General features: G+C 44.1%; 1 protein-coding gene across 7 annotated transcripts in view; it reads left to right on the top strand.

Annotated features, from left to right (window-relative positions):
- lpin1 (lipin 1) overlaps positions 1–23,280 on the top strand; it is a 121,217-nt gene that overhangs the window by 65,823 nt on the left and 32,114 nt on the right. For 5 of the 7 annotated variants that reach the window (XR_004412061.1, XM_033021577.1, XM_033021579.1 and 2 more), the window contains exons 5-12: positions 3,950–4,060; positions 7,000–7,107; positions 9,361–9,484; positions 9,818–10,133; positions 13,089–13,182; positions 13,305–13,492; positions 19,006–19,099; positions 22,236–22,305. Coding sequence is in view for 6 of the 7 variants with exons in the window: in XM_033021577.1 (XP_032877468.1) it covers positions 3,950–4,060; positions 7,000–7,107; positions 9,361–9,484; positions 9,818–10,133; positions 13,089–13,182; positions 13,305–13,492; positions 19,006–19,099; positions 22,236–22,305 (1,105 nt within the window). In the remaining variant the exon portion in view is untranslated. The remainder of the gene's footprint in view (positions 1–3,949; positions 4,061–6,999; positions 7,108–9,360; positions 9,485–9,817; positions 10,134–13,088; positions 13,183–13,304; positions 13,493–19,005; positions 19,100–22,235; positions 22,306–23,280) is intronic. The other 2 variants (XM_033021580.1, XM_033021582.1) reach the window with 1 other exon arrangement.

Raw genomic sequence — 23,280 nt, 5'->3', positions numbered from 1 at the left:
GAATTTCGATGGCAGTTATTTACTTTGTAGGTTAATCACGCAATAATGAAATGCAGGTAAATTTAGGACCGTTGTCGTATTCAGTGTTTATTTTGTACAACTATATATATTTATTCGGTCAATTGTCTTAAGTGATTTAATGATTGGATTCCACTTTTCTCCGAACAGCCTTTTTCAGAAGATTTATTTATAAATTTTGTTGATTGGTTGACATTCTCTGTACTGTTGTTTCAATCTTTATTCTTTTCCATGAAATACGTAAACAATGCACTTTCCATGCATGTGGTCTCAATCTATCTTTGTAGTGTATTAGTTAGAATAATGGACAAGACCTGGCTAATAAGCTGAAAAATGCAGTATCAAATCTCAGAATTATATTTTTTGAGTTGATCATTTTTTAGTAAAGCTTTGTAATCAGTAAAAATGTTTATTAACTGCCTTGTACTGAAACAAATAGTTCACACTGAACCCTTGGATTCAGGTTTGCTTGTGATTCTGTTTCTCCAGCCTGTGTGGTTGACTGTGTACTATGCCCTCAAATTACCTCAAAAACTGCTATAAGGATTATCATATGAAGTGCAGTAGTCCTCTGTCCCACCTCTGCCTTTTCTGGGCTCAAGTGTTAGTCTCATCTCAAACATTTTTTATTAAACAAAATCATTTTTTGATTAAAACACTGCCTTGTGACAAGCCCAGCTTACTGCAGGCTGAATTATTGTATTCATGAAGCCACAGATGGAAGATTCTTCCTATCAAACAACTCTTCAAAGAAAATCATTGGTTCCACTTGCTGAACTGAAAACCATTGCACTAGATCAGTGGTTCTCAACCTTTTTTCATTGATGTACCCCCTGTGAAATATTTTTTCAGCCAAGTACCCCCTAACCAGCGCAAAAATATAGGCCTACATATATGTAGGCCTATATTTTAAAATCTCACGTACCCCCTGGAGTGCCTTCACGTACCCCCGGGGGTACGCCCATTTGAGAACCACTTGCACTAGATGATCTGAATGTCAATCACACAGGATAATTATCCTGTTTCATGTGATGTACACACAATACTAACACTGCCCAGTCACAAGTGCAATCCAGCATTAGATCAAAGCTCAAACTTATTATCTTTGTTTAATATAAACAAAGCTGTGGATGCATAATTATGTCTTTTGTGTGCTGAAATATAAGGTATATTCCTGCAAACTACAAACAAATCCCAGAGGAGTTGTAATGTGCCATGACCAGCAAGAAAAATATTTGAAAGCACACCTTCAGAATATCAACATTGTTGCAGCTACACAAAGATTAGTGGTTTTGGAGATTATACAAAAGTTAGTAGTTTTGCAGATAGTGTAGATGGTTGTGAAAGATTGCAGCAGGATCTGAATCGATTGAAGCAGATGGGCGGAGGAATGGTTGATGGAATTTAATACAGAAAAGTGTGAGGTGTTGCATTTTGGGATGTTGAACAAGGGCAAGACCTACACAGTAAATGATAGGCCTCTGGGTAGTTTTGTAGAGCAGAGGGATCTAGGAGTGTAGGTGCATGGTTCCTTGAAGGTCTAGTCGCAGGTAGATAAGGCGGTGAAAAAGGCTTTTGGCACTTTGGCCTTCATCAGTCAGAGTATTGAGTATAGAAGTTGGGAGGTCATGTTGCAGTTGTATAAGACGTTGGTGAGACTGCATTTAGAATAATCTGTTCAGTTCTGGGCACCCTGTTATAGGAAAGATATTGTCAAGCTTGAAAGGGTTCAGAAAAGATTTACAAGGATGTTGCCAGGACTAGAGGGTGTGAGCTATAGGGAGAGGTTGCGTAGGCTGGGTCTCTATTCCATGGAACGCAGGAGGATGAGGGGAGATCTTCTAGCGGTGTACAAAATCATGAGAGGAATAGATTGGGTAGATGTACAGAGTCTTTTGCCCAGAGTAGGGAAATCGAGAACCAGAGGACATAGGTTCAAGGTGAAGGGGAAAAGATTTAATAGGAATCCGAGGGGTAAATTTTTCCACACAAATGGTGGTGAGTGTATAGAACAAGCTGCCAGAGGAGGTTGTTGAGGCTGCGACTATCCCATCATTCAAGAAACAGACAGGTACATGGATAGGACAGGTTTGAAGAGATATGGATCAAGCGCAGGCAAGTGTAGCAGGACATTGTTGGCGGTGTAGGCGAGTTGGGCCAAAGGGCCAGTTTCCACACTGTATGACTATATCTATGCCTACTGTGGACATTGTGTGGTCTAATGATTGGATACTGATCGGGCAGCTGAAGTGGCCTTTACTGTAGTATGAACCACTCAAACCAATCATGGTACTTTTATGGAAACAAGGAACTGCAGTTGCTAGTTTACAAAAAACCCCACAAAGTGCGAGAGTAACTCAGCAGGTCAGGCAGCATCTCTGGAGAACATGGATAGGTGACGTTTGGAGTCGGGTCCCTTCTTCAGACAGATTGTGGGGGTGGAGGAATGAAGAAGGCTCAAAGAGAGGAGGGAAGGACAAAACCTGGCAAATGATAAAATGTGTAGGAAGGAGCTGCAGATGCTTGTTTACACTAAAGATAGCAGCTTATATCCCAATGTTATGAATATTGATTTCTCTAACTTCAAGTAACCCTTGCATCCACTTTCCAGCCCTCCCTCACCCAAGTCATTGCACAAGTTCCATTGTCGTCCTGCTTAGTTTCTCTGTTTGTACCGCTCATTCTCACCTTCTCCACAACAATCAAGATTCAAGAGAGTTTATTGTCATGTGTCCCAGATAGGACAATGACATTCTTGCTTTGCTTCAGCACAAGGACAATGGACCATTGTGGGCTCCACCTTTCCTTGATCATCGTTGCTGTCTTTGATTGTCTTTTTGCATACCTTTCACTCATTTGTTATTTGTACCTTTTCATATCTTTTGTTTCCCTCTCCCCTGACTCTCAGTCTGAAGAAGTGTCTTGACCCAAAACATCACCTGTTTCTTTTCTCCAGAGATACTGCCTGAACCGCTGAGCTTTTTGAATCTATTTCCTGGCAAATAATAGATGGAACGGGTGAGAGGGTTTTGATAGACAGATGATTGGACTAGCTAAGATGGGGCACCTTGGTCGATCTTGACGATTTGGGCCTGAGGACATGCTTCCATGCTGTCTAACTCTATGAGCAGAAAATTCCAAAGGTTCTCTACATTCGAGCGTGAATATATATCTGCTCACCTCCATCCTAAATAGTGATCCCCATATCCTGAACTGTGCCCCAAATCCTGGACTTCTCAGCCACAGGAAATATATTCAGTACAGATGCTGGAAATCTGAAATAAATTGATAAAAACATGTAGAGGTCCAACAGCATTTGTGGGAAGAGAAACACAGTTAAGGTTTCTGGTTGACCTGAAAAAAACTCATCCTGCAAATGCTACCCTAGTTGCTGAGTGTTTCCTGCATCTAACCAATCATTTTCTTTAAGAGTTTTATTTTTGATTAGGATCTCATCTCATTCTCAAGTTGTAGAGGCCACAGGCCTCAATTACTGGATCTCTCCTCATGGCAACCCTCCCTCCTTGGAACTAGTCCAGTGAATCTTTGCTGAACTTTCCCTGTAGCATATATTTACTGGATACGGACACAAAAGCTATGCTCAATATCCCAGGGGCAATATTGGCAAGGCTGTACACAATTTCAGTTTGTTTTCATTTCTGCATCAATGCTATATCATTGATGTAAATATTTGATTTGGAGATCTAAAAGCAGATGTTAAAATCTAGTATTTTTGTAAATAGTTTCCACTTCATCTGATTGGTAATTGTATTCCAACAGGAAAATAATGATGAAAAGACTGACATGGTGTTCATGCATTTGTCTTTTGCTCTAGGTGGAATTCCATTCCTTTAAACAATGTTTCTTGAATGAATGATAAATGGTCTTTGAATGCTTCCAACTAATTATTGCCTTCTTTTTCCTTTTCAAGGAACTCAACACATATGCACAGTGACCAACAAGTGCGGGCTAGAGGCTTGGTTAATATAACTCAGTCTTCACTGCATCCCCATTCAGACAGTGAATGTTCATCCAGGCGCAGGTATTGATCTCTATCGAGTTTTCCAAAACCTCTGACTCATTCCTACACTAATGGTTTTTGCTGTCGTACCTACTTTTCTGCAGAATTTATTTATTTATGATGGAAAACAATTTAAAAATGTGTCAACATGTGAGAGATGAGGTTACAAAGATAGTGATGAATTATTTTTAGCCTCTATTTAGGAAAGTTAATTCCTTCCACTGCACCATCTTAATGCTGTTATTCACCTGCACAATTAAAGTGATGTCAGAGGACATAGGTTTAAGGTGAAGGGGAAAAGATTCATTAGGAATCTGAAGGGCAACTTTTTCAAACAGATGGTGGTGGGTGTACAGAACGAGCTGCCAGAGGTGGTAGTTGAGGCAGGGAACTATCCCTACGTTTAAGAAACTGTTAGGCAGGTACATGAATAGGACAGGTTTGGAGGGATATGAATCAAATGCAGGCAGGAGGGACAAGTGTAGCTCCGACATGTTGGCTGGTGTGGGCAAGTTGGGCTGAACGGCCTGTTTTCATGTTGTATCACTCTATGACTCTATCATTGAACAGAAGCACCAAAATACTCTTTAGATTGGACTAGATTAAGTGGGACCCGTTGGGTCCCAGTCACACTGGAGGCCTGGTCCCCCAACGCAACCCATTCCCCAACGCAATATTCCAGCACTCACCCATTCTCCCAACGCAACCTGTTCCCCCAATGCAATATTCCACCACTCACCCATAGCCCCTAACTGTGCAGGTGTGGCTGACGGGTTCCCGTTGTGACGCCCCTGATCCCCTCACCTCCCCCACTCTGCCTCTTGCCCTTCCCCCCCCACACACTCACTCCATCCCCCATCAACCCCTCGACCCTCCCCCCCTATCCACTCTTAGCGGCTCTCTGGCGGCGCAGCCATTCCCGCCCATTGGGTTCTCATTGTGACGTAGAACACGCAGATATTACTGCGCAGGCGCAACTGACGGGAACAGCAAGTGGAAAAGGGATTTATTAAAGCTTAAAATGTGAATTACTCTTAAAATATAACAACAATTTAAACGTTAAAGATGAGATGTATCCAGTCCATTCTTTCTTGTTGCTTCTCTTGTTGCGTTCTGCAGCCACGGGACGGCTTCAGGCGCGGGCTGTCGGGGGGCGCCGGTGGGGGTGGGGCGGGGGGGAATGCTGCCATGGCCTACCGCTGCCGTGGGACCGGTGGGGAGCATCCTGCAGCTGGGGACGGGGATGGCTTCGGGTGGGGGCTGGTGGGGGGTGGGGGAGAGCGCTGCCGTGGCCTACCGCTTGTGTGGCAGGGTAGCTGTGTGGCGAGGAGGGGGGTGGGGGGGGGAGGGTGTGTGTGGGGTGCGAGAGGAGTGGTGTGTGGGCGGGAGACGTGTGGGCGGGAGGGTGTGGGGGAAGGGAGGGGGCTTGTGTGTGGGGGAGGGGGGTGTGTGTGGGGGGAAGGGAGGAGGGGACAATGAGCTTTGAGGAGCTGGAGGGGGGGGGTGAGTGGGCTGAGAGAGGAGGATGTGTGGGCGGGGGGTTTGTAGGGGGACGGGGATGTGGTCGGGGGGAGGAGGGTGTGTGGGGGAGGTGGGTGTGTGGGAGGGGGGGTATGGGCTGGGAGGGTTGTGGGAGGTATCACGGGGGAGGGGGGCAGGAGGCAGCGAGGGAGACCAGAGGGGAAGGGGCTGGAGCACGCTCACAGCGGTCACTGGACTGCTGGTCTGCTGGACCGCTTGAAAGCTCGTCATTCTCCTTCGCCGGGATCAGATTCTCGGCTTTCCGTTTGGCGACATTTCCCGGGCCGGGCCATTTCCAGTCCCTCCGATTGTGTCCGGTTGGAAACCTCCGCCGGCCACCCACAGCTCCAGTAAAGACGCAATGGCGCAGGAAGGGGCGGACCGTCCCGCGGAGTGACAGGAGAAAAGACCAATCCACGCGCCGCTGAACGGCAGGAGAGGAGATCGATCTGCGCACGCGCGGTTTTCAAGATTTTCATACCTCACTAACGTTTACATTAGACCACCGATCAGAACGAAACTTGGCGCTATCACGTAACGTTTTTGCGCAAATAGAATGACCGCGCAACCGGAAGATAACAAGCTCAGAGCTTTAGTTATGTATAGATGTTTCTACTCAAATGGCAGAATAATTTCTCAAAACAATTTATGGTATATAGGTGAGTTAGTATCAAAAACGAAATGTGTAGGCCTTTTTATTTCCACCCGACACATTTATTTCCACCCATTTCCACCCCCAACAGTTGTATGGTAATCGATCAAGTTTGGATATCCTGTACTGCTCCATTGAAATCTCCAGCTTTATCCATTTTATATATTTAGGTCAGTTAAATTTAGGCTATGCAGATTTAATTATTAATTTCTTTTCTGATTTCAGCAATAAAATCAGTGCTTATTTTTCAACAATTACTTGAATTTAAATTGTATTAAAAACACAGGATTTGATGGCATAAAAGATGTACAGACAGTATTTGAAAGATCATGTTTGTACATCATGCAAATATTAATTCATATTAATTTAACAATAATGTTCCTTTTTTAGGAAAAAAAATTGACTACCAGAGAAATCATTAGTCTTATTATAGTTACTGGAGCAAACAGGAATTAATTTTAATTATTCAAATGTTAATATTTTTCTGTGAATATGATGAAACCACCATTTGTTGCTCTGCACTGTTTTTTTGTTGAATTCTGCTAAGCTGAGCCTCTTTTTTAAAGTGCTTTGCAATTTCAGAGGAAAACGGTGCTGTGCTTGCCCAGCTCAGAAGACTTCAGTTCACATGTTGTTAATTGTTGGTACAGCAAGTGTAATGCAGGGGTGATGTCTCAGCTGGTTGCATTGTTGTCCTTGTCATTTATACACTCTGTATTCAGATATTTCGGCAAGAACCAAGCAACGTAAATAATTCTGCTTTTTATGCTGCACTGCAAAACTCCAGTCTGCCTGTAGAAAGCAAGCAATTGACGTCACGTGTTTCAGTTACCGTTACTGGAGGCTTGTCTAGCTCTTGTCCACAACCAGAGCCTCTTTATCCATCATTGCTCAGGTATAAGAATGCTTTTGCACATCCCAACAGGCATGTATTGTGATGCTACTAATGCATTCATTAGCTGCAATGATGGTGTTTGAGCATGTTGACGTTTTAAGTGTTCCTTCTAAAATGTTTCACATTTTTTGGAAGTATGTTAAATTTCAGTTTGAAACCATACAATGCATATATAACCACTTCTGGTGTATGCATTGTGGGACCTAGTGATATTTATGTGGAATATTTGCCCATGAGCAGTTTTTCATCTGCGGACTGAACATACATTTAACCAGTAAAATGCAGCACAATGTTGTTGTTTTGTTGGCTTTATGGATGTTCCTCTAAAATGAAACTCCTTTGGACCATCTGTTACAGTGATGCTTTTCAGGAAATTTCATATGAATAACCTTTTTTGCTTTTAGAATGAACCAATTAATGAACCATACAACAAACCTGTGAAGCAAGATAAAATTTTGCTTCAGTAGTTGGAAATGACCAAGATGATGCACGGGGTGATGTGTGTATCTTAATGCTCAACAGTATTCTGAATTAACCAGTTGGGAGATAAAAGATTCAAACTATGTGATAGAGCAAGTCTTTGGATTTCGAGTATGGTTAGTCTGATATTGAAGGGAATAGGGAGTTAAAAATTGAGCAAGATTACAACTAAAGTGAAGAGGCTTTTAAAAGGGAGGCACTGGCGTAGAAGGTATAGCTGTTGCCACGTAGTTCCTGCATTCCGGCTCAGCCCTGATCTCCAGTGTTATCCGCGTGGAGTTTGCATGTTCTCCCTTTGACCTCATGGGTTTTCCCTGAGTTTCCTTCCACATTGCAAAGTCCTGTTGGTTGGTAGGTTAATTGGCCACTAAATCATGCCGTGTGGACGGGGGAAGTGGAAGAATCAGGCTGGAGTTGATGAGCATGTGAAAAAGAATAGGTTTTAGGGAAATAAATAGGGATCGATGGGATTAACCTGAGATCTGGCAGAGGCTCAATGGGCCAAATGTTGTCTATGGTTTCAGCAGAAATACGAGACATGGGTCACAATGAAGCAAGAGGGATGCCAATATGCTCCTTAAGTCTTTTAATTGATAAGACAATGTCAAATCTGCCTTGCAGCACTGGAGCAGTTTGGATTGAAACTGAAGACAGAAATTCAATTATTTTACATTTTTATTCCCAGGAGGCACCAACTTCAAAATGTACATAGGACATATTTACATCGTATAATAATAAACAGCTATGGTTGCTGTTGATAAACATTGACCCTTTTTTATCATCTTTAATAGATGGCAAATTTGTTTAATGTGGATTCATGACAAATCAAATTCCTCGTATGTTGCAAAACATACTTGGCTAATAAAGCATGATTATGATCACTGACCCAACAGCACTCTAGAGAGAGAGAGAGAGAAAGGATTTGATTAGATTGGAATTTCCCTATTTAAGAAAAGGAATAATCCTCTCTGGGAAAATTACTTCTGTTGTTACCATCAATATAATTTCTAATTCAAGTTAAGCTCATTGAATCTTAAGCCAGCAAGTATGGGGAAGCAGTAAATGTTTATTACATGAATAGTTTATAAGATCAGCTGGAAAAGCGTACTATGTACATATGTTTTGGCTTCCTGGGATGGTATTTCAATGTAGTTCAGTCTGTCAACATTTCCTGGCCCAGTTTTCACATCCTTTCTTCCAAACAATTATTGCCAGTGAAATGTTTGCTGAGAGGAATCCTCAAAAGTCAATAGAGCTTTTAATCCATGTTAAAAAAAAATCACATATTTAAAGAGCAGGTTAATGAGTCTCTTATCAGCCATGGTGCAATTTCATCTGAGCACTAATAACTAACTACTAATACATCATGTTTAATAGATAATGAGTGTATTTAATATTTTCTATCTGCAGTCTATTGTCTTTTTAAAGAAGCCATGAAAGGACTGCAAAATGTTCCAGTAGAAATACGAAGATGTGGAAAATCAGCTCCTCACATCCCATTGAAAATGTTAGAATGGTCATTTAAAACCTGTCAAATTCCCAATATAGAGTAGTGGAAGTTTCCAATTGTATTCTATGGAGGAAAGTTGAGCTCATTAAAAAGCAGAAAATAAACATTTTCAAAAGTTGTGAACTCAATCTTCCATCTATCCATACTAAAATAAGTATAAACTGGTATTGTGCCATTGGTCTACATTGTAATAGTGTACTGATAGCTGTTTATTTTCCTTTTAAGAAAATTTACCATTGAAGATTTGCTCAATTATCTTACAGTCATTCAAGATTTTGCTCTCCTACGCCAAATAGTGATTCCGAATTGGTCAACAAGTCATCGGAAAGAGGGATACGTAATACGGAAATGCACTGGGCTTGGGGAGAACTACCTCACACTGCCAAGGTATCAGGAAAGGATTTCAAGGTTATATAAATATGAAAGTATGATCATAATGCTGCTTTGTAATAATACAACATCTTTTTAAGTATAGAGTGAGAAAATGCCATTTGATTTTGACCTGTTATTCATTAATAGTTGATGAATCTCCACTGATTAGGAAATTGGTCCGACCCCTTCTCACCCATATAACTTGTTTTTTTAATGCAGTCATACATAGTGCCTATAGCTACGAATGGTGGACATGCTCTTAGTAAAACCTCATCTGCAGATTATTAGACAATATTTGGTAACTTTTTTGTGGACAGATAAATGTAACAAATATTTATACTTTTTCAGCTCATTACTCGTCAGAAGGCAGAAGAACTTAACAGGGTAAACATTACGCCGTCAGGAAACACTCACTTCAGGACAATTGACAGTGACCCATTTGTAAATTCTCACGACAATTCGACTCCCCCGCCATTAGTGAAACCTGAGCCTTTAACAGTGGGAGAAGTTATGTCGCAGTCTATGGACAATTTCACATGTAGTTCAGAACACTTTGAACCTCCCATAGCAATTGCTCCATTGGTTCAAGAAAATGAGGAGTCGAACGATACTGGGAATCTGATTAAGCCAGTCAATAAAACTGATTCCCCATCCAAGAAGAAAGGTAAGATTTCTGTGGAAGCATTGTGGACTAGCTGATCCATTGGCATTTTTTGTAGAACGGGGCTGCCTAATAATAGTCCTATTTTTATTGTTAAATACTTGGGTGTTAACTTTCACTGGAAATGAGTTTTAGAGTTCTAATCCTGGTACTATAACACTGGGAATATTTGGGATGGTTGAAGGTCTGAATCCTTTGCATCAAATTATAGTAATCCTGTCTTATTTAATCCTAAATGTACAAACTGCTCCATTTGAAAAAACTTTATCTTGGCAGTTGAGAATCTAGAAATGGATTAATGCAACAGTGCCCTCCATAATGTTTGGGACAAAGACACATCATTTATTTATTTGCCTCTACTCCACAATTTGAGATTTGTAATAGAAAAAAATCACATGTGGTTAAAGTGCACATTGTCAGATTTTATTAAAAGGGTATTTTTATACATTTTGGTTTCACCATGTAGAAATTACAGCTGTGTGTATACATATTTCCCCCATTTCAGGACACCACAATGCTTGGGACACATGGCATCACAGGCGTTTGTAATTGCTCAGGTGTGCTTAATTGCCTCAAGGCAGGTATAAGAGAGCTCTCAGCACCTAGTCTTTCCATCACCTTTGGAAACCTTTATTGCTGTTTATCAACATGAGGACCAAAGTTGTGCCAATGAAAGTCAGAGAAGTCATTATGAGACTGAGAAACAACAATAAAACTGTTAGAGACATCAGCCAAACCTTAGGCTTACCAAAATCAACTGTTTGGAACATCATTAAGAGGAAAGAGAGCACTGGTGAGCTTACTAATCACAAAGGGACTGGCAGGCCAAGGAAGACCTCTATAGCTGATGACTGAAGAATTCTCTCTATAATGAAGAAAAATCCCCAAATACCTGTCCGACAGATAAGAAACACTCTTCAGGAGTCAGGTGTGGATTTGGCAATGACCACTGTCCGCAGAAGACTTCATGAACAGAAATACAGAGGCTACACTGAAAGATGCAACCAACTGGTTAGCCGCAAATATAGGATGGCCAGGTTACAGTTTGCCAAGAAGTAGTTAAAAGAGCAACCACAGTTCTTGAAAAAGTTCTTGTGGACAGATGATACGAAGATTAACTTATATCAGAGTGATGGCAAGAGCAAAGTATGGAGGAGAGAAGGAACTGCCCAAGATCCAAAGCATAGGAATAGGAATACTTTATTGTCACATGTGACTAAGCACAGTGAGATTCTTTGCTTGCATACACAATGTATACAAATAGCAGCCACCTACAGCGCTAACAAAGTTACAAAGCACGCTGGCTCCCCCTTTTTGGCCCCCCCCCCCCCCCCCCCCCCCCCCCCCCCCACCACAGCAGTCCCCCACGCCGGGTCCCCATTGTCCTTTGTCCCCCCCCCCCCCCCCCATTGTCCATTCTTCCCCTCTCCCCTCACGGCTGTCCCCCCCCATGCCGGGTCCTCCATTGTTCTTCCCCTCCCCCCTCACGGTGGTTCTCCACGCTCTCATCGACCGCGGGTCAACCCGCGAGGCATTGCCCCCGCTGAGGCGCCATTGTCGAGAGGCTTCACAGCTCCATTTCACGCCTCCATGGTGCCGACCTGGACTCCAGGCGCGGGGTCCGTCGGCCGCTTCGCCCGACCTAGGCTTCTACCCATGAGGCCCCGGCCAGGCTCCAACCAGGGCTTCTACACGGAGATCCTGGAGGCAATGAGACTGCAGCGCCTCGATAAAGGCTTCCGGCTGCGTTCCCAGTCCATAGCCGCTGCCGTCGGGAAGCCTTCTGACCGCGCGGACCGTCGGGAAACACGATGGTGGGGTGTTATGGCCTGGGCATGTATGGCTGCTGAAGGTACAGGCTCACATATCGTCATTGATGATACAACTGCTGATGGTAATAGCATAATGAAGTGCATAGACACATCCTATCTGCTCAAGTTCAAACAAATGCCAAAGCTCATTGGCTGACGGTTCATTCTACTGCAGGGTTCCAAACCTTTTACGTCCCGTTTACCCCTGGCAACTTTAATGGCACATAAAAATGTTATTTCACTTATTTATGAACAACTAATGATGAACAGATACTGGTATACCAGAACCAAACACAGTCAGTCAGTGGGGAAAAAATATGCACAGATCCAGAAACAACAAATTTACCCCCTGTGTATAAACACAGCTGTAATTTCTACATGGTGAAACCAAAATGTATAAAAATGGCCTTTAATGAAATCTGACAATGTGCACTTTAGCCACATGTGATTTTATTTCTATTACAAATCTCAAATTGTGGAGTACAGAGGTAAATAGATAAATGATGGGTCTTTGTCCCAGACATTATGGAGGGCACTGTTTCAGTAGAGCAGGTGAAATGCCACATAATCTGGTGATGCCGTTGAAATGTGAATAGTGTTCTTCGGTGATGTGTTGGTGTTTAATCACAAAGGCATTTTGCAGCCAGCTCTAGGCCCTGTTAATTATTTTTGGACAGTGTTGCAATGTTTTACGTTGTTGTGCAGCTCCCACATCAGAGTACAATTTTATATCTTTATTTCCTGATCTCTATAATCTCCTTCCTCTTTTTCCACTGCTCAATAAGTATATTTACAAAATATGTTATTCTTCTGCAAACCTATCTGTTTGGCTAAAAATAGTGGGTTGGTGCTGGGGAAAGTGCAGATAATTAGAATGTTTAATTATTATGTTCAGTTAGCTGGGTGTCTGAGGGCTGAGACCACTTAATGAAGTGAGCTTACATCTGCACTAGTCTGCCAAGATATGTTTCATAGAAGCTGATATAATATTGAAGTTGGGGAAAATAGTCTGTTTATTTAAAAGGACTGGTATTTTGGTAGTTAAAATTTTAAATTTGTGCGCAACTTCCAATTGATGATGAGCGCTGGTTTAGTTGTGGTGAAACTTAAGCCCGTAATTGTTCTTTGTTTCTTTGCTCGTTCCAAGATAAACGAAGTCACCACCTGGGTGCTGATGGTGTCTACCTGGATGATATCAATGAGATGAACCCTAAAGTTGCAGCGCTTTATTTTCCAAAATGGTAACTGAAATGAATGCATAAATATTCTTTTGTTCGCTCAATCATAGTGTAAATGTTCTGATATACTATAATAGTTCTGATATACTATAATACTATAAATACTGTAATTATTTATTCTGCAGTGAAAACAATGCAGCTGGTCGAAACTGGTCAGAACATGAAGTACATTCGGAAAGTCTGTCACCACAGTCAGTAGGAAGCTCTGGAGTGGACAGTGGTGTTGACAGCTTCTCTGACACTCTTGGGGACTTGCCAACTATTGCTATTTCACTCTGTGGTGGGCTAAATGACTACAAAGAAATAACAAATGGTAATACTTTTAAGGTCTATTCCTTTGTTTGCCACTGAAATATTGTCAGGCCAGTTCTGTTAAATGTGTAATTGCAGAAATGTTAGATGAACCAATGTGGGGTGCCAACTGCCACTAGTTGTAACTTGATTTTACAGAAGTAAGTTCGTGTCGGAGCCTGTGAATTGTTGACTTTTGTGCATGTGCAGGGCTCTCACTTAACTGTTGCTAGCCGGGCAACCGAGGCAACATTTTAGGTTGCCAAATGACAGTTTAGGTGGTAATTTAAAACGGTTTGCTGATGCGTGCGATAATGTGCTCGGACGAAGTGCGTAGTTACCAGTCTGAATTATGCTCAATGAAGCATTCGCATATTATTTCTGCTTCAAATAAAGTCACAAACTAAACATATTCACCAATCAAGACATGATATATACCACAATATAGCAAAATTACAATACAGTATCTCAACTCTTTTTACACGTTGCAATGAATGCAATTTCTATTATTTCTTTCTACTTCCAAACAAAAATGTGGTTGAATCATTCAGCGTATGATCAACCTCGGTGAGACCAAGCGCAGGCTTGGCGATCACTTCGCACAACACCTCCACTCAGTTCGCAATAACCAACCTGATCTCCCGGTGGCTCAGCACTTCAACTCCCCCTCCCATTACGAATCCGACCTTTCTGTCCTATGCCTCCTCCATGGCCAGAGTGAGGCCCACCACAAATTGGAGGAACAGCACCTCATATTTCGCTTGGGTAGTTTACACCCCAGCAGTATGAACATTGGCTTCTCCAATTTCAGGTAGTCCTTGCTTTCTCCCTCCTTCCCTTCCCATTCCTAGCTCTCCCACAGCCTACTGTCTCCGCCTCTTCCTTTCTTTTTCCCGCACCCCCCCGACATCAGTCTGAAGAAGGGCCTCGACCCGAAACGTCACCTATTCCTTCGCTCCATAGATGCTGCCTTACCCGCTGATTTTTTCCAGCTTTTTTGTCTCCCCATTCACACAAGTTCTGTTATCCCACTTTCCTCACCCACTCCCTACACATTAGGGGCAATTTTACAGACAAGTTAACCTACAAAGCCAATGCGTCTGGGATGTGGGAGTAAACCCACACGCTTGCAGGGAGAATGTGCAAATTCAACACAAACAGTGCCCGAGGACAGGATCGAACACAGATCTCTGGCGTGTGAGGCAGCAAGTCTACCAGCTGTGCCACTGTATTTTGTTTTCCAACACACAAAAAATTATACGTTGATAAATTTAGTTACTAAAAAAAATAAAATATCCATTTTCAGTCTTAAATCTCTAAGTCACGCTATGTCCCCCATTACAGCTACTGTATGTTTTAATTCAGTTCAAGACTATGGGGCAGTACATTAGCCATAAAGTTGCTGCCTAAAAGTGCCAGAGACCCGGAATTGATCCTGAATAAGGGTGCTGTCTGTATCGAGTTTGCTCCTTTTCCCTTTGATCGCATGGGTTTTCTCCGGGTGCTCTTCTTTCCTTCCACATTCCAAAGGTGTGCAGGAACCTATTTCAGACCCAACCCAAAACGTAATATTTTCCTTTTGTCCAGAGATTCTGTCTGACCTGTTGAGTTACTCCAGCTTTTTGTGTCTATCTTCGGTTTAAACCAGCATCTGCAGTTCCTTCCTACACACACGATACTATACGATAGAACTTTATTAATCCCAGGGGGGAAATTGTGTGTGTGCGTGTGTGGGTATATATATATATTGTACACACACACATACTTATATATTTATATAGTTATATATTCATATATAAATATATACTTTGTTTTCTCGTTTATAACATTGTTTACAGAGTACTATGTTTACATATTCTGTTGTGCTGCTGCAAGCAAGGATTTCATTGTTCTAACTGGGACGTGAGAATAAAACACTCTTGACTCTTGACATACATCACTAATTTGTGGGATAGAACTAGTGTACGGGTGATCGGTGGTCGGCGTGGACTCGGTGGGCCAAAGGGCCTGTTTCTGCGCTGTATCTTTAAATTAAACTAAAAACACTAAAACCAGAGGGAGTCTAAAGAAGGGTCTCTACCTGAAACGTCACACAATTTCTTCTATCCAGAGATGCTGGCTGCTCCATGGAGTTCCCCCGCACAATTAAAGCATTGGAATAGTCTTCACCCTACCATAGTTACCCAACCAGACGCAACTAAATTTAAGATAGCTCTTTTTTCCCCATGAACCCTTTTTTGCTTAAGTCCACCCTCCACCACCTCCAGTTTAAATTCCATTTGGAATATTTTTGGAGAACCAGGAAACCAAGAAGCAAGAGTTATTCCAGGGAGTTACTCCAGTTCCAGGGAGTGATTCTGCGTTGGGTTTAAGCGGTCGCGGTGAGGCGGCGACCGGGCAGCAATGGCGTCCAGATCTCCCACAATGCAAAGGGATGGAGAAAGTGCCCGGCACCGATCAGTGGCCATGGCAGTGTGCATGTGCAGGGCGGACGATGATGTGCTGGCTGTGGCAGTGTGCATGTGCAAGGCGGCCGGCCATGCCGGCGGATGAGGAGCGGCCGGGGAGCGGAGACATGGTGGCCCGGACACGGATGGTGGGCGGAGACGGAGAGTGACAGAGAGATAGAGAGTGGGGCCAAGCCGGGCAAAATGACACGGCTTTTAGGTTGCCCGGCGGGTCTTTAGGTGGCCATTGGCAACCGGGCAACCGTTAATTTCGAGCCCTCATGTGAGGATGCCATTCACTCCATCTACCAGCTTGCTGGTTAATTCTACTTACTGGTTCATGACTTTGGTAGGACTGGAGTTGCATACAGGCCAAAGCAGTTAAGAAGAATTGTTTTCCCTCTGGGAGACGATAGCAAATAAAATGGGATTTTTACATAAACTGTCAGTTTATTGATATCCTTGCTAGTCCTTCCATTGTGTTCATGGTTTATTTAATTCCTTGAATAAGCCAGTTTGGTATTCCGACTGTGGATGCACAGGTCATGGGTCGCTCAGGATAAACACTCTCTACGGCTGTGCCGCTGCATGGGTGCAGACCTGCGTCTCGTCCTTAACCAGCAGTCGCTGGGCCGCCCTCGACACCGTCCGCTCCCGAGTGCAGTCCGTGGGTGGCCGACGTCCGGGGCGGCCCTGGGCCGGCGTAAGCCGGACGGGAGCGGCGGCCCCGTCCGACGGGGGGGGAGGGTTCGCGCCGGCTCCAGCTCGGCTATCCCTGTCCCGGCGGGGCACAGGCTCGTCGCAGCGGTGACGCAGGCGGTGCGGAAAAGAGGCACCAACTCCAGCTCAACCCGCCCGTCCCGCCGTGGGACAGGCAGAGTCGAGCTGGGTCCGGCGCCTCCCCTCCGCGCTGGCTACCGGCCTGGGCCGACACTCCCGTCCGCGGGCCTCTGAATAGAAGACCCTCCTTCAGACTTCCTACACATTAGCCTTTTGCGCCGTGGTTGGGATGGATGAGAGCGGGGATTTCCACGAGTGCAAGGAACCAATTACCTAAAGTTTGCATTGATTAAACTGAGTGTTCTTACCATCCTCGACCGGCGTTTTGTGAGAGTGGTTGGATCTCAGCTTCAGCGCAGCCAACATCGGCCACATTATCCGGACAGGCGGCGGGGGATCAGGAGCTAAGATGAGGCATCGGCGATGCTCTGGAATCCTAGTCGGCCGCTGCCGAACAGCGGGGTCGAGGAGGCAGCGCCCGACCCGGGGAGTAGAGGTGTCAGTTCTTCCAGCAGCGTGCGGAGAGGCACCAGCTACTGCGGGCCTCACACCTGTCGGGCGCTGACCTCTCGATCCCGCTGCTTGCCGGCCGGCTAGGATTCCAGAAGATCGCCGATGCCTCACATCAGCTCCTGATCCCCCGCCTGTCCGGATAATGTGACCGACGTTGGCTGAGCTGAAAATGGGGTTCAACCATTCTCACAAAACGTTGGTGTACGACGAGGACGGTAAGAGCTTTCTGTTCACTCAACGCAAACTTTATGTCATTTGTTCCTTGCGCCTTGCGGAAATCTCCAGCGCGGTCGAGACAAAGGGGTTCTGAAGTTGCATTCTCTCGATTGAGGACATTTTCTCGACTCTCCTAGAAGCAACGAACCATGGCTTTACCAGTCTGTCTAACTGAAACCTCTCTCTTGTCTCCCGACGCACGTCTTTCACCCCTCCCTTCTCTCTCCCCCACCTCACCGTCTCTCCGCCGGTCCACTCTCTCCCCCCGTATCCCACTCGCATCTGCCCCCTCTCTCGCTGTTACACCCTGCTCTCCCTGCTACCAGGCACTTTTTAAATTCTTGAATGACCTTTGGAAAAATCCCATGATTCCTTGCATTTTTCAGAATACCAAACTCGCTTATTTAAATGCCCAACTGTTAGATGGGATTTGAATTTGTGCCTTTGATCTATAGTCCAGTTTAGTAACAACCATTGAGCTACATGGCCTGGTTGATGACTTGAATAACAGCATTTAAGGAATCAGATGCAGATTATTTCCGCTTGGAAATATTTCAAGTGACAAGCCCCCAAATTGTTTTATTTTGGCTATATTTCAAGTTGCAACCCCTTACATTTGTCTGGCTTTAATTTGGATACTTTCCATAGATGTTTTTGTTCTAAATGGGTTATCTACTGCATAATTCTCCTTAATTAGAGGATCACTTCACATGATATGTGTGGAAGAGGCCCCCGCCAAACTGGTTAACTGACATTGAAAGGCCAGAAGGATATATAGTTAGGTGTAGGAAAGAACTGCAGATGCTGGTTTAAATCAAAGGTAGACACAAAATGCTGGAGTCTCTGGCAGCATGCTGGCAGCATCTCTGGAGAGAAGGAATGGGTGACATTTTGGGTCAAGACCCTTCTTCAGAATATATGATTAAGAACATACTTAAGATTATAAGAATATGCACAGATATTAATAATGCAATGTAGATCCTCTGATGCTGAGATTACAGAAACATCTGTGGAGTGCAGCTGTTCCGGCTTGAAGAGTAGTTTGTGCTGTTGGATTGAGGTTTTCATTAATTACTATGGGGGATAAGGAGGAAATTTCAGAGATTTATTTTGTAGGTTTTACCTGCCGTTATTCACGTCCCTCAAGAAATTAAACCCAACGGGCACAGTATATGACAGATTATATTGGGTTTGCAGTAAAAATGTATGCAGTAATTCAAATGATATTTTCTCATTTTGTTGAGACTGAGGCTGATGAGAAAGCAGAATTTTACTTCAAGGAGTTTGGCATGCTCAACCCAGTTTCTGAAGGAGCTTAACTCCACAATGTCGCTCTGCCTAAAATTGAGTATAAATGGTAAAAAATATTGAAAAGCACTGATATCAGAAAGCTGTTCACACAATGTGGAATAGAATAACTTGGATATAGAACCTTTGGATGTTTTAAGAAACAATTTAATAACAAGAACCTTGAATTTTTTTTGGATGGATGAATAAAGGTAGACTAAATTACCTTAATGTCTTACGATTTCACCATTGTGTTAAAAAGCTTAATATACTAATGTTTATATTCTTGCAGAACAATTTATGAGGAGTTCAATATCATATCAAGAGTTTGCAGTGAATCCAGGAATCATTGATGATCCCAATCTGGTGGTAAAGATTGGAAGCAAGTAAGTAGAACATACAGAATAAGAAAGTAAAAAATTCTCACCAACTGATTGCTCATCATGCATTATAATTTGAAAGTAGATTCTATCGTAGCTTCGAGATCCATTATGAATTAGAACCAACGTTCCATGATTAGCATTTGATTTCACCCTCTATTGCTCAAATGTTTCGCCTGAGTAAAGGGACACAAGTGTTAAAATAATTAATTGTTTAAGAAAGAACTGCAGATGCTGGAAAAATCGAAGGTAGACAAAAATGCTGGAGAAACTCAGCGGATGAGGCAGCATCTATGGAGAGAAGGAATAGGCGACGTTTCGGGTCGAGACTTCTTTAGACTGATGTCGATGGGTGGTGGGGGGGTGGGAAGGAAAGGAAGAGGTGGAGACAGTAAGCTCCTTACAGGAAGCAGGGTGACAAGAGAAGGCCAAAGGACATAACTGCAGCAAATGTTCTTTTGGTAATATATTTAAAGGTGTCAAGACGCCACATTACCAGACATTCAGATTAGATGTACGTGTTGTGAACAGCAATGAAGATACCCAGTTTGTAAGCACCAGATTAAAAAAAATTATTGATAAACGCTGTTTCCATTATTCCCACTTCAGAATTAACGTTAAAATTTCAACTGAAATATCTCCTGACCAAATTTGTGCTGTATATGATCGACTGTTGAAGTAAAACCTGGATAAATCCAACGTATAGTTGTGAATGTTGCTCATTAAATAACTACAGTACTAATACTCCTTATTAAGAGCATTGATTTGCCGTTAAAATGAATTCTGTAATAACGTGTCAACGGCAGCAGTGACAATCGAACACTGGTTTTAATGTTTCACGTGTTCACAATATAATTAATCCATCTTTATGGACTAAAACAAATAATAACATTGGGAATTAAAACACATTTGATTGCATTCCGTTATCAAACATAGTCAATGTTCGCTCTGAAGACATTTCCAGCACAATAGGGTCAGGGAGGGGGGTGTGTGTGAATCAGTGCGGGGTGGATAGATGGCGGGGGTGGGGGGTTAGAAGGCAGTCGGTGCAGAATGGATGGATTGAGGCAGGTGAATTAGTACGTGTTGGTTGGAGTAGGTAAAATTGTGAGGGGAGAGCACGGGGATGTCAGTGGTGTTGAATGGGGGGGTTCAGTACGGGATGGATGCGGGTAGACAAAAGTGCTGGAGAAACTCAGCGGGTGAGGCAGCATCTATGGAGCGAAGGAAATAGGCAACGTTATGGGTCGAGACCCTTCTTCAGACTGTTCCCCCCCATTCTTCTTGAATGGGAGGATCAGTACAGGATGGGGGGGGGGGAGATCAGCGCAGGATGAATGGGGGGAGGTGGGTCAGTACAGTGTGGATTGGAGGGTGAGTGCAGGATGAATGGGGAGCGCTACAGGATGAATGAGGGGAAGGTGCAGGGTAAATGGAGGGTGGGTCAGTACGGGATGAATGCGTGGATTAGTACAGGATGGATGGGGGATCAGTACAGGATGGATGGAGGAGAAGTGCAGGATAGATGGGAAGGGGGGTAAGTACAGGATGAATTGGGGGAATAGTGTAGGATAGATGGGGGGGGTGGCAGGAGAATCAATGCGAGGTGGATAGAGTGATCAGCGCAGGATGAATAGATGGGGGGAGGGGGGTAGATGGGGAGGGGAGCACAGGGGATGTCAGTGAGGACTGAATAGAATGGGGATCAGTGCGGGATGGAGAGGAGGGGTCCCAGGGTGAGGGGGCGTACAAGAGAGAGAGGGGGGGGGGGGTGAGGTGGGGAGGAAGGAAGGTCAGCGCTCCTCGGACAACATCAACCCGCTGCCTTGGCCGTTGGGATTTCCTCGCCTCCGCCTCCCTCCTCCGCCAGCCAACAGCAAGGTGCGGGGCCGAGTGGTGCAGCTCAAAGATCCTATAGCTATAGGATCTTTGGTGCAGCTGCTTCAGAAGGGTCGGAGCGAACGACGGGCTCCGCACAGCGACAGCGGCTCCATCTCCTCCTCCTCCTTGATAGCAGCCGTTGCTTGCAAATCCGTTAATGGCTCTTCCAAAACTAACCCTCCCGCACCCCGAGGCATGCGGGAGGGTTTGTTTTGAAAGCGCCGTTAGCGGATTTGCAAGCAGCGGCCCTTATCAGGGCGGGCGGGGTGCGAGTGGAGGAGGCGGTGAAGCCGTTGTCGCGGCCGCTGCTGCCGCTGTTCGGAGGCTGTCATTCGCTCCGACCCTTCGTCACCCCGCACCTGGTATCTTTGCCCCGCACAACAGCCGTTGCCGACACGAAACGTCGCGTTCCTTTTCTCCAGAGATGCTGCCTGACCCGCGGAGTTACTCCAGTTTTTTGTGTCTATCTTCGGTATAAACCAAGTTGCCTAGCCGGGCAAAATGACTTGCCGTTTAGGTTGCCCGGCGGCACTTTGGGTGGTCAGTGGCACCCAGGCAACCGCTAATTTCGAGCCCTGAAGAAGTGTAGTCCAGATAGCCATTGGAGTCAGTGGGTTTGTAGTAGATGTCGGTCAGTAGTCTGTTACCTGCGATGGAGATAGTGAGGTCTAGAAACGGTAGGGAGATGTCGGAAATGGTCCAGGTGAATTTGAGTGCCGGGTGGAAGTTAGTGGTGAGATTGATGAAGTCAGTGAGTTCTGCATGGGTGCAGGAGGTAGCACCAATGCAGTTGTCAATGTAACGGAGGTAGAGTTCGGGGATAGGTCAACGGCACACCTCGAACATGGATTGTTCGACGTACCCAACAAAGAGGCAGGTATAGCTGGGACCCATGCGCGTGCCCATAGCTACGCCTTGGATTTGGAGGAAATGGGAAACACTTAAACTGCCTATTGCTCAAAAACATCATCTTGTAGTTTGTAGAATATTTGAAATTGCTGGTGGGAAGCAAGGTGAGTTAATTTATATCATTGCATCTCACTAATTTACCACTGCTACATATAAAACAAGAAGAATTGTAAAGATAAGCCACAATAATGTTCATTTTTATAATATCTCATTTATAAAATGCTATTCTGTTGTATAGTGCCTACATTGCAGTAAAATTAACCTCGCATGTCACATTTAAAATGATAAAAGATTAATTAAACATCTATACTTTGAGTGATATTAATGTTCTTTATTTGTTGACAAAAACTAGGTATTATAATTGGTCAACAGCTGCTCCTGTGCTTCTTGCAGTTCAGGCATTCCAGAAACCATTGCCAAAGGTGAGTTAACACTTTAATGGTAACTTTGCAAATGAGATCCAGAAGCCAATAACTGGAGGAGTTAATTATTTATTAACTTCTTTTTTAGGGCTGGTTATGTTGAAGGTATGATGTGATTATGTACTGTACATTATGTCCTAATTTCATCAACACAGAATGGTACTAATATTATGTATTGTTTTGATGAATTCTCCAAGGAGATGAATTGGGCATTTTCAAACTTGATTATTGTGTCTTTTAACTGAACGCTGTGGGTCTGTGCAAATTATTGTTCCTACTCCCATTTTCCCCCTTCTGTGTGGATGGTACTTTGTAGCTGGCTGGACACAAAATGCTGGAGTAACTCAGCAGGACAGGCGGCATCTCTGGAGAGAAAGAATGTGTGACGTTTTGGGTCGAGACCCTTCTTCAGACTGATGTCAGGGGAGTGGGCGGGATAGAGATAGAATGTAGCCGATGACAGTAAGACTGATGGGAGAATTGGGAAGGGTAGGGGATGGAGAGAGAGGGAAAGCAAGGGCTATTTGAAGTTAGAAAAGTTAATGTTCATACTGCTGACGTGTAAGATACCCAAGCGAAATATGAGGTGCTGTTCCTCCAATTTGCGCAGGACCTCATTCTGACAATGGCGGCGGCCCAGGACAGAAAGGTCAGATTTGGAATGGGAGGGGGAGTTAAAGTGCCGAGCAACCAGGAGATCAGGTAGGTTAAGGCAGACTGAGCGGAGGTGTTTAGCAAAACGATCGCTGAGCCTGCGCTTGGTCTCGCCGATGTACAGAAGTTGACACCTGGAACAGCGGATACAGTAGATGAGGTTGGAGGAGGTGCAAGTGATTGTTGGGGTCCTTGGATGGAATCGAGGGGGGAGGTAAAGGGACAGGTGTTGCATCTCCTGCGGTTGTAGGGGAAAGTACCTAGGGAGGGGATGGTTTGGGTGGGTAGGGATGAGTTGACCAGGGACTTGCGGAGGGAACG

This window comes from Amblyraja radiata, chromosome 5 (assembly GCF_010909765.2).
Source record: "Amblyraja radiata isolate CabotCenter1 chromosome 5, sAmbRad1.1.pri, whole genome shotgun sequence".
Classification (NCBI taxonomy): domain Eukaryota; kingdom Metazoa; phylum Chordata; class Chondrichthyes; order Rajiformes; family Rajidae; genus Amblyraja; species Amblyraja radiata.
The sequence above is the reverse complement of the archived record's forward strand: the minus strand, read 5'-3'. Positions and strand labels throughout refer to the sequence as shown.